The following is a 12091-nucleotide window of genomic DNA, read 5'->3' on the forward strand; positions in this document are numbered from 1 at the left end:
AGGGGCAATTCTCGTTCCCTGGGTCTGCATTTTCAACAAGCACTACCGACAGGCATTCTAAAATGTTTCTTCGATGACGTTGGTGTCTGTGCCCCCCTGCCCCCTCGTTGCTTATGCTTGCTGCCCCCTCGTTGCTTGTGCTTGCTCTCCTGCCCCTGCCCCCTCATTGCTTGTTGTGCCTCTGTGCCCTGCCCTGCTTGTGATCCGGTTTTTGTGCCTCTGTGCCCCCTGCCCCCTTATTGCTTGTGCTTGCTGCCCCCTTATTGCTTGTGCTTGCTGCCCCCTTATTGCTTGTGCTTGCTGCCCCCTTATTGCTTGTGCTTGCTGCCCCCTTGTTGCTTGTGCTTGCTCTCCTGCCCCCTTGTTGCTTGTGCTTGCTCTCCTGCCCCCTTGTTGCTTGTGCTTGCTCTCCTGCCCTCTTGTTGTTTGTACTTGCTCTCCTGCCCCCTTGTTGCTTGTGCTTGCTCTCCTGCCCCCTTGTTGCTTGTGCTTGCTCTCCTGCCCCCTTGTTGCTTGTGCTTGCTCTCCTGCCCCCTCGTTGCTTGTGCTTGCTCTCCTGCCCCTGCCCCCTGTGTGTGGGTGCTAATGCAATAGGTCTCGCATATGCAAACGATGAAGCTATTGGCAATGTAAATGACAATCCCATTTATTTATGATTTAAAAAAAAAAAAGTCATGAGCAATGCCAATAGCTCTACCTTTAATAATGCCGAGACCATTGCATTGTAAATGCTTGTTCTTTTTCTCTCATCAGCATGCACGTCACTGTTTTTTTATAAGCTATCAGTTCCGGCAACAGAGACCCATGTAAATTTCAGGCACATAAATGTGTCATTATCGGTGGGCGAGCCACTGAAAGCTCGAGCCTGAGCCTGGCTCTGGCTCGGCTCAAGGTCCTGTTGGAACCTCAAGCCCATAAAGAATCAAGCTTTCATGTGGCTTCTGCCTGACCCACCCCACCCAGGACATGAGATTCAGGAAGAGCTGCAGACTGAAACTGGGAAACTAGGTTTGAGTCTCTGCGTCCGCTCAGCATCTTGTGATTCTGTGCAAATCACTTCATCTCCCCTTGCCTGTTAACAATGCATGTGACCTTTTGTAATGTAACTAGCGCTCATGTAGAGCGTTCAGCCTTCGAGTCGATTTCACAATATTTAAAAACTACAGAAAAAAGCACTAAATGTAAATATTGTGGTTTTAAAAAACTTTCACCAAAACTATTTTTTTCTTCATGATCATGTATAAAACACATTCAAATATGGGAGTTCAGACTGCCAGTTGTACAAGACTATCACTTTTAATAGGTTTTTCCCAGTGCAGTGCTATAATGTACCCTATTAAAGTTAAACCTTCCAAATGTTAATTGCACATTTTTGAAGAGCAATTGCCATATTTTACGTGATGTATTTTTTTTTGTATGATTTAGTATGTGAATGTTAGTGCTCGGCTCAATCATGGGCTCTAAGATTCAAGCCAGACCATTGGCTCGGTTCTGCTCTCCTTGCTAATTTGTTTGTTTGCCCACCTCGACTTGTCATTATGAAACTGAACCTGTCATTTGTCACTAGCCCTAGGCCATCCCGAGGAGTCAAGGCTGGAGGGAGAACCTACAAATAAACCATGTTGCACACCTGGCTTAATATGCTCCTGCTTTCCCCCCCCCCCACACCAGAACAAATCTATATATATATATATATATATATATATATATATATATTTTTTTTTTTTGCTCGCATGGAACGCCTGTATTTTTCACCCCGATCTTTTCTCCATGCAGGTCTGTGAAAACAGATGACTTTTTTCCCTATGCTGATGGGCCACACCAGTTCTGGACTGGCTACTTCACAAGCCGGCCAGCCTTCAAGCGCTACGAACGACTGACCAATAACTTCCTGCAGGTGAGATAGCTGATGGTGAAAGTGTATTTCAGGGAATCTTGTGGACCGAATGTTCAGTAATCCCGGTAACACCTGCATTGCCAGAATTGTGGTATGAAGCGGAAAAAAATATATATATATATTCCCCAGGGTTAAATGTGTGCTCTTGGTTTATAATGCAATACAAATTTGCTTTTCTTTTGAGTAAAACATGTTAAAATCTGCCCAGGCCAGTGATTTCTGCATGACTTTGGACAGATAGTGTATGGCTATGTCGTATTTGAGTTTGAAAAATGGGGTATTGCCTTCATACCTTTTTATTCCTTTACACAGGTGTGTAACCAGCTAGAGGTGCTGGCAGGAGCACAGGCAAGAGATGGACCATACGGATGGGGGGACAGTTCCGTCCTGAGTATGCTTGCTTTATATTGACTTGTTCTGTTTTCTATTTATCTGTAAATCCTGCAATACCTGTGATTTGTCACTGTTTTGGCCAATGGAAGAATTAGGCAAAAACTTTTCTCCAAGTTCCTTTTTACCCTCCATTTCCATTATCATTCATGGACATCATATCTATGCTGATTTGCTTCAAGGGTCATTTAATCAAATGTGCTCAGCCCAAAATGGCAAGTGCTTTTGTATTTACCATGTTACTAATTAGTTGAAGTCCTATGCGAAAATATTCTTGTACTATGTAAATTTATCAGTAGTTGTTTTTTGTTTTGTATATAGACGTAACAATATCGTTTTTTGTAAGAATGGAAGTGATCTACCAATGTCATATCCTTCCTAATTTCCAGGACCTTGGAGTACCCTTATCTAAATCCAGAGTACCAATTTACCCGAATTGGTTTATTTATTTATTCAGAGTTTTATATAGCGCGAACAAGATCCTTACGGATATCAGAGCGCTTCACAAAGACAGGGTAGGGGCAGTAGGAGTGAACAGAGATAATGGGAGCAATATAGTAGTCACTAACATGGCATCCCACACAGTATCCAACGTTATTTTACATCCGATCAATGACGCGGGGGTCTCGCAGGGGGTGTTCAGTTTCCCCTCTTCTCTATCCCCTATGGCAGCATGAGAACAGAAAAATCATACAATGTGTGCTTGATCCTGACTTGCTCTAGTTTTTATTTCTTATTCTGACGTATGGGTGCGCCTGTCTTATTTAATTAAAGTGTATATATTTCTTTGTAGGAAGGGCAATGGGTGTGGCACAGCACCATGATGCCGTTTCGGGGACTGCACAGCAGCATGTCACGGATGACTATGCCAAGCGCCTCGCACTGGGACGAGACTTCTGCAAGGTACCTCTTCTGTTCTCTCCTAATGTCCTAAAAGTCACTCCACTCCTGGATGATGCTATGCAGTTTAGACTCCCCTCCAGCTACAGCACCTGGCTTAGTTGTGTGCTACCAGCAAAATGAGTGAGCAACATGGGTCCACCATTAAGAAAGTTTTAGTTTTTTTTTCACTTTCATCTTTTTTATGAGTTCTCATTTCAAGGATCTATTTGCAGATCCACCAAATACAAACCTTTACACAGGCAATACTGTAACTTAAACTCTAAATCACATCAGCCGCAGTATACCAACATCCTTACCTAAGCTACCTCTGCTTCCCCGCCTATTCGCTTTATCCACCTATGCTCAGCCTCCCACTAACCTCATAATACACAGCCCTCGCCTAATATCTAATGCCTCCTTTTGGGCTCTTCTGCCACCCACTCTTATCCCTTTTCCTGGTCACCAATTGTAGAAAGCAGAGACAGTTGTGCCTCCTCTCCTCCTGTTGTACCCCGCTCCTCCTCAAATAATGGCTCCTAAATCCATTTTTCCAGCTTCCTAGCCTTGATACCCCATGCCTTTTACAACAGCAAATCCCTCTCCTTTCTACTTGCACAGCGGAGCTTCATCTGCACCCTAAACCCTGTTAATTCCTTATGCGGTCTGTTCAATCAGGAAGAAGAGCCTACTCCTCATTCCTTTGCCCTACCACCCACCCCCAAACTAACCTTTCATCCTCTTCCTTTCTCTAATACTCCCCTGTCTTCAAGTGCCTGTGCGTTAACCCTTAATTAATGAGCAGGATACAATGAACATCTTCAATCTGATTCTGGAATCTAATTCAAACCGAGTCTTGGTTACTGAAACTTGGCTTGGATAGGATGCTTCACCATCACGTTTCTGAAACCATTTTTCTCAAATGGTTACAGGAAAGCACCAAAGAAAGTCAGGAGGAGAATTAGCTTTCATTTTCAATGATTCATTCCAAATCTCCACCAATTAAGGAGGTCATCTTGACAGACTGGGATTTTTTTGTTAATCCTCTGCTTACCTACACCGGCCTTCTCCCATGCATTTCCCTCCTCTACAGGCCACCACTGATCAGCAGAACTTTCACATGAGCCTTTCTTTATGCCTTCTCCTACAGCTCCTTAAACTGTCCAAACCTCTGTGCCCTGAACCTCCTTTTTTTTTTTTTATTTTTTTTTTCCCCCCCACCGTTTCTGCTTCCACCAGGAGCTATTACAGCTGACCTTTCTCAGCTCGTCATTGGGCCTACACAAACAGCCATCCATAACCTGGACACTATCTTTAACCTACCTGGGCTTTTTAGCCCACCTCCTTCTGGAGTGATTACCATTTTGTCTCACTTCCTACAAGAGCAAACCCAACTACAATAGTGACTTCAGCCACCTACAGACAGTGGAACCAACATGATCTCCCAGAGCCCAGCTCCCTGCGATCTCACCACCTGAACACATGACAGAAGTTAACCAGTTTTACAGTAGGCTGTTCAGTCTTGAATAATCTCGTCCATCTCAAATTGTTAATTGCGCCTTATACGCCAGCACAAGACCCTTGAATCAAAGAAGTGATACACAATATGAAATCCGAAATTGCTGCTATCCAACCAAAGAAATCCAGAATGTGCACAACAAACTAGTGTCTCCAGTGACTTAATGAGATTTGCCAATCCTTCACTCTAACTTACTTTGCCTGGATCTTCAGTGACAAATGACCTATCAAGGAAGATTATAGGATCCTCACAATTCTTCATGTGGGTCTGCCTACAATAACTCTTCAGTCACTGTACTGAATTTGTGGCCAATGCAAAGATACTACAACTGCTCTGTTCCCTCAAGATCTCTGAGACAAATCTAAGGTCTGCACCAGCTAACAAACCTTCAACGCTTCTTTCAAGCAACTTTCTGCCTCCGCAATCATTAATCTTGTCTGTGATTGGAAACGCAATGTCACCATCTGGCCCCAAGCCCACCACAAACTTTCTTCAAAGGCCATAACCCCAGCTATGGCCATGGTCAACAATTTCCAATCTCATTGGTCCTAAAGATATCCAGTAAATATGACCACTCTTCAGGCAGAACAATATAGACTCTTTTTTATTAAGATGTGTAACTTTAGAATGAAACCACTCTCAACAAACCAGGTTTTGACCTGGGAGTGGAACCAAAACTTATCTGTTCTCAATCAGCATTGATCTGTATACCACCCTGGAAAGGATGGAAGTGCTACACTGCTACGGTCTACAGCATTTGACACAGTCCACCACTACTCCCTCCTAGAGACTACTGTAACCTAGCATCAATGGAAGCCTCCTTTACTTTATCTTGTCCTTCTTCTCTGACCGATCTAGCATTATCTCACTGCTTCATTCACTGTGCCATCTTACAGAATTGAGACAGGCATGCCTCTAAGCAGAGCCATAGCTTTACTCCTCTTCAATGCCTAGCTCAGCCCAGTCCAGTGTCTCATCAATTCCATCAACTGGATATTCTATAATTATACCGACACCCAGAGCATCCTCTGACTGGGAAATCTAGGGAGCATGACCGCTCTGGACTAGACCATTGCCTTGGTCACTAGAGAATTGCCTCAAGCCTCACTCATCCAAAACAAGTGTACGGGCATGCAGTCATTGGAAACACTACCAATTTATAAACATCTGACCACAGAAATATAGACGCCTTAAAAGGGCAATTGACTCCAGCCTATCCTCTTTCCCTCCAGTTCACCATCTATCAAAAAGCACCTTCTACATCATGCATACAGTACAATGTTCCTGCATTTTGTATTCCTGCAAAGTCTCCAAACTTCAACCTTCTCTTCCTATACCACTTGGATGCTAATGACAAGGGTAACTCGTCATGGAGTGCCCATTCATTTCAATGGAAATTACATGAAATCGTTGTACATTCTATAGCATCCAAGTGGTTAAGTCCTGACTAGGCAAATGGCTTCTACAAGGGTGTCCTACTCAAGTAAAAATACTATGAATCAAAAACTCAACAATGCGACAACCTCTATTCACCCATCTTTATTTGTGGAACCACCTACCTAGTGCAAGCAGCAAAACTTTGAAACTCTCTCCTAGTGAAGACAAGAAGCATCACATGACTAGGTCCACTCTACACTGTTCATTTCAGCCCATCTAGGTAGATGCTCTATTTCTAAAGCCAGTGGCTCCTATCAATTCCCCTATGGTGTCCAGTTTATGGTTGAGGATAAGGAGGTTTTCCTGAGGTGGCTTCTCTATTAGCGCTTGTTGGGATCTGAATCTGCCATCTACCCCCATATCCTATCCAGCAATACCCTCCTGTTACTCCCATTAATCCAACTTAATTTCATAGTTTGATGTCTCCTTCACTCCTGCCCTGGCATTATCTGCTTCTACAGGTGCCACCAGCCTGCCCCTTGGCAGAATTATCATACATACACACACCACTATCCGTTGTATAGTGCTCTTTCCAATGCGTTGCTCTTGTACCACTTTTGGAAAGACTGTTCTGGTTGGTTGCCTGGTTTCGATCTGTCTCTGTAGAGCACATACCACGGTGGGTTGTATAATGCCTATTCTGAGGGGTTACTCTGATAAGTTCCTGGGTGGACTCTAAATGCAGTCAACATACAGGTTATAATGGCTGTGGGTTGCTTCTCTCAGGCGCCTAGGTGTACACTTCGGGTAGTACAACATGCAGGTTGTATGATGTCCATTACTGGCTACTCATTTATTGCTTCTATGTGGAGTCCTACGGTATACGCTCTTAGTGGCTATAATCCGCTTCCCCTCGGCGGACATTCCGCCGGGGTGCGGCCAAAACTGATGCGTGCGCAGATCGGACGGCCCCCGGCCGTTCTCCGCACACGCCTACCGTGACGTTGGACGGCCCCCGGCCGTCCGACGCAATGAAAAGGTTGGTTGTTCTAATGCCACTTCTGGATGGGCTCCTCATGCACACAAAATGGCTGGCTGTATGATACTCCTACTTACAGCTCACTGTTTTTGATAGATACATCTGCCGTGTGGATTCCTCACCTTGTGAATATCCCCCTGCGTCAGCAACCTTCGGAAATTCTTTTCGTAGCTTCGCGCCGACGTGGACTCGGACGTCATAGAGGCACGGCATCGCTCGCGACTCCGCTGACGTCACCGACGCCTATAATAGGCCCACGCCGGCGTGATGACATCAGTTCCCTTTTTTCCGCGTCGTCGACGCTAACGGTTTTCTGGGATCGTCTGTAGCCTTTGCTGTAACTTTGTTACTTGCTATTTTTCTAGTCTTTGTCTTCTCTCTTTCGACATGACCTCGAAGAAGACCGGGTTTAAAGCCTGCGGAGAATGTAACAAGATAATGTCCATTACAGATCCACATGAATGCTGTTTGTGGTGTCTGAGCTCAGACCACGGCGTCTAGGACTGCCAATCCTGCAGGAAGATGACACCAAAGGTCCTCCGGGAAAGAGCGGCAAAACGTCTTGTTGCCAAGTTTAAAGAAGGAAAGGAGAAGAAGAAATCAAGGTCGCGGACTCGACGATTGAAGTCAAGGTCTCGATCGAGGTCACGGTCAAATTCGTCCTCTGCCCATGCTTCAAGATCTTCAAAAAAGAAGCACAAAAAGAGAACCCATGAATCCCGACATCGATCGAGGAAGGAGTCGGGTTCCAAGCCGAAGTCGCAGGTGAAGCTGGTCGAAAAGGTGGTAGTATCTTCGGCTTCGGAAGAACAGGATGCCGAAGTTGAGGCGTCGCATGCGAGTTCGCCGAAGCAGAAAGCGGTTCCATCTCTGGACCCATCCCATCCTTCAGGTCGGGAGGATGAAGGTGAGGAGGAGGAGGTTGGAGAGGGAGGGGCTCAGCTGCCCGAAGGTCGTACGACTCCGGTGCACCAGCCCGAAGAGGAGATCGACGTCGTTTCGACTCCACGCCCTCAAGAGCAACCTGGGGGTTTGTACCCAGCCTTCCCGGCTCCAGGTCAGGATCCTACGCATTTCCTGAATGCGATGTTCGGAATTTATTCAAGGGCTATGTATCCCTCTGGGGCTCCTGCTGGTCCCATGGTTCTGATGGCATATGGTCTGGGTGTTCCTCAATCCTATGCACCTGCGCCTTTTATGCCCTTTATGCCGGCTCCGACGCCGCATTGGCATTATCCGACTCCGGCGAGGCCTTCGACTCCGAAGCCATCGATGACTCCAGTTCCATCAATTTTGATGCCGAACCCTGAGCGACGTCGTGGATCTCTCCCTCGTCCGACGTCGAGTTCGACTCCGGCTCCGTCGGAGTCGATTGCGGATCCGACGGCTTCGAATGTGAAGCAAAGATCAAGGCGTGAAGCCCAGAGATTGATGGAGGAAGAAAGATATCGAGAGGAAAATCTGGAGGAGGGCGAACTACAGGAATCTGAGGACCCTTTTGAGGACCTGTCTGTAGCTAGTGGCCTAGAACTGTCACCTGAATGGGACCTTGTTTCGGTTTCTGATGAGCCCTCAAAGGATGTGACACCTTATCATGTGGTTATAAAGAAGGCTGCAAGTTTATTGAACATTGCTCTACCAACTGCAGAATTTAAATCTAATCTGCTCACAGAGGTCCTTCATTTTCCTTCATCAGTGACTGAACCGTTGCTACCTTTTAATGATGCCTTAAAGGATCCAATTGTAGAGATTTGGAAAAATCCTGTCAGCTCCTGCTGTATCTAGGGCTGTAGCTAGGAGGTATAGGGCAGCTCCTGAAGACCCGGAATTTTTAACCTCTCATGCTCTGCCGGAGAGTTTGGTGGTGCAGGCTGCCTGTTCCAAAAGATCTACGGGTGCATTTCCGCAGGTCCCAGCAGAAAAGGAGTCGAGAAAGCCGGATCAGGCTGCTAAAAAGGTTTTCTCCTCTGCCAGTATGGCTTTGAAGTCCACAAACGCAACCTGCTTGATGGGGCGTTATATCCACGCTCTTATGAACACTGTGAAACAGTTGGTGCCCAAGATACCAGAGGAGGATAGAAAAGACTTCCAAGAGGTAATCTCTGATACTCAAGCTGCAGCAAGGCAGGTTATTCAAAGTGGATTGGACACGGCGGACACTGTGGCGAGGGTCATGGGTTCTTCCGTAGCGACAAGAAGAGCTGCGTGGCTGAAGTCAAGTGAGTTTTCCACAGATGTCCAGGCGGCATTAATGGATCTTCCATTTGACGGGTCTGGATTGTTTGGAAAAAAAGCAGACGCTGCTTTGGAATGCTTTAAAGACAGCAGAGCGACAGCAAAGTCGTTGGGCCTTCAGACCAGGGGCACTTTTGGAAGACGTTCAAGAGGATTTAGCAGATCTTCTTTTCGAACCTGTAAGTCAACCCAGCAGCAGCCACAGCAGCAGCAAAACACATTATACAGATCTTATAGAGGCAAGCAAAGGGCCTGAGCTCGGGTCGTCACGCTTCCTCTTCTTCCTCCTCTTCCCCATCCCAGCCCCCAGCCCCCGCAGCAAAGCAGCCCTAGATCCGCCATTCCGGATCATGTGGGTCCAGTGGGGGGTCGGCTTACCCATTTCCTACGAATTTGGGAATTGATTACATCGGATCTTTGGGTTCTCAATCTCGTGGGGAATGGGTATTCTCCTCCCTTTCGGGAATTTCCCCCGAACTATCCTCCTTGCCAGGGTTATTGTTCGGAGGACCACCTGCTTCTCCTGCAGGAAGAAGTCCTGGCACTGTTTCGAAAAGGTGCGATAGAGGTGGTTCCAGAGCAGGAAAGCGGTCAGGGGTGCTACTCCCGGTATTTCCTGATCCCCCAAAAAGGATGGCAGGCTTCGGCCAATTCTGGATCTCAGGATCTTGAACCTTTACCTGAAACAGGAAAAGTTCAAGATGCTCACTCTTGCACAGGTTCTTCAAGTGCTGCTAGAAGAAGACTGGATGGTGTCGATCGACTTGCAGGATGCGTATTTTCATATTCCCATCTTGAAGTCACACAGAAAGTATCTCCGTTTTACGGTTGGGTCGCAACACTACCAGTTTGCGGTCCTTCCATTTGGTCTTACTACTGCACCTCGAGTCTTCACCAAGGTGATGGCAGTGGTGGCAGCACATCTCAGGAGGTCGGGGATACCTGTATTCCCGTATCTGGACGACTGGCTTATCAAAGCGGAGTCGCCGGAGAAGGTGCTCCATCATCTGCAAGAGACAACTCAGTTGTTGCACAAGTTGGGTTTTTCGATAAATGTACCCAAGTCTCACCTGGTGCCCTCCCAGCGCAACCTGTTCATAGGTGCAGTGCTGCACACTACTGTTTGTCGTGCATTCCCTTCACCTCAAAGGATTCGCGACATTCAGGAAATGATTCCTTTGTTCTACAATGGAGCGGTCGTTCCAGTCCTGAAGGTTCTTCGCCTGCTCGGTCTGATGGCTTCTTGCATTTTGTTGGTCAACCATGCAAGCTGGCACATGAGGGCACTCCAGTGGTGCCTCCGCAGGCAGTGGTATCAGCACAACGGAGATCTCAGGGAGTCAGTGAGGATCTCCAGAGAAACTGCAGCGGATCTGTCTTGGTGGAGCGTGGAAGGCAATCTGTCGCAAGGAAAGCCTTTGCAACTTCCTCCATCGGTGGCCACGGTGATAACGGATGCTTCCACTCTTGGGTGGGGTGCTCATCTGGGGGATCTGGAGGTCAAGGGTCTTTGGTCTCCAGAGGAAAGGTTGCTTCACATCAACCTTTTGGAATTGCGGGCGATTCGTTTGGCACTCAAGGCCTTCCTCCCTTCACTTCGCGGTGTGTCAGTGCAAGTCCTGACGGACAACACAACAAGCAGGGAGGAGTGGGGTCGCAGTGTCTCTGCAGAGAGGCTCTACGTCTCTGGTCCTGGGTTCAGGACCATCAGATTTGTCTGATGGCAAATCATCTGGCCGGAGTTCAGAACGTTCGTGCAGACAGTCTGTCGGCAGTTCTCTGCCGACCACGAGTGGAGGCTTCATCCGGAGGTAGTTCGTCACGTCTTTCGGACGTGGGGGACTCCTCAGGTGGACCTTTTTGCCACTCAAGAGAATGCTCACTGCCCGTTATTCTGCAGTATCCGATGCAAGGAGCCTTGGGGGACGCGTTTCAGTTGAGTTGGAGCTCGCAACTCCTTTACGCGTTTCCTCCCATACCTTTGATTCCTCGGGTTCTGAGGAAAATTCGCCAAGACCGGGCCCAAGTCATATTGGTCGCCCCGGATTGGCCAAGAAGGGTGTGGTATACAGACCTTCTCCACCTCTCCTCTCACCCGCCGCTCCGTCTCCCTCACAGGGCAGATCTCCTCTCTCAGATGGAGGGGCAGGTTCTACACCCCCACCTCCAGACCTTACACCTTCATGCCTGGAGATTGAACGGGGCAACCTGAGTTCTTTTTCTCTCCCGCGTGACGTGGTGGATGTCATCTTGCCAGCCAGGCGTGACTCCACTAAGTCCATCTATTCTTATAGGTGGTCAAAATTTGTCGTTTGCTGTGGGGAGAAATCTATAGACCCGTTGAGAGCCCATTTGTCTGATGTTCTCCAGTTTGCCCTTTCTCTGGCGCAACAGGGGCTTGCTGTTGCCACAGTGAAGGGCTATCTTTCAGCGCTGTCGGCATTTCTCTGTTTGCCTGACCAGCCATCTCTTTTTAAATCTCCTGTGGTTTTAAGGTTTTTGAAGGGCCTCACGAATAAGTTCCCTGCTACTCCTTTTATTGTGCCTCAGTGGGACTTAAATCTTGTTTTGACCTTTCTGATGGGTGCTCCTTTTGAGCCTCTTCACAAATGTCCTATGAGGCTTTTGACTCTTAAGACAGTTTTCCTCTTTGCAATAACCTCGGCAAGGAGGGTAAGTGAGCTTCAAGCTCTTAGTTCCAAGCCCCCTTTCTTGTCCATTCATGCTGATCGAATGGTTCTTAGGACCAGGGCTG

General features: G+C 47.3%; 1 protein-coding gene across 1 annotated transcript in view; it reads left to right on the forward strand.

Annotated features, from left to right (window-relative positions):
* The window catches only part of MAN2B1 (mannosidase alpha class 2B member 1), a 275966-nt gene that overhangs the window by 31786 nt on the left and 232089 nt on the right, over window positions 1-12091 (forward strand). Inside the window, exons 9-11 of the mRNA XM_078685299.1 lie at window positions 1777-1897; window positions 2210-2288; window positions 3081-3190. Of these exons, the coding sequence (XP_078541425.1) occupies window positions 1777-1897; window positions 2210-2288; window positions 3081-3190 (310 nt within the window). The remainder of the gene's footprint in view (window positions 1-1776; window positions 1898-2209; window positions 2289-3080; window positions 3191-12091) is intronic.

The sequence above is a fragment of the Lissotriton helveticus genome, chromosome 1_1 (assembly GCF_964261635.1).
Source record: "Lissotriton helveticus chromosome 1_1, aLisHel1.1, whole genome shotgun sequence".
Taxonomy (NCBI): domain Eukaryota; kingdom Metazoa; phylum Chordata; class Amphibia; order Caudata; family Salamandridae; genus Lissotriton; species Lissotriton helveticus.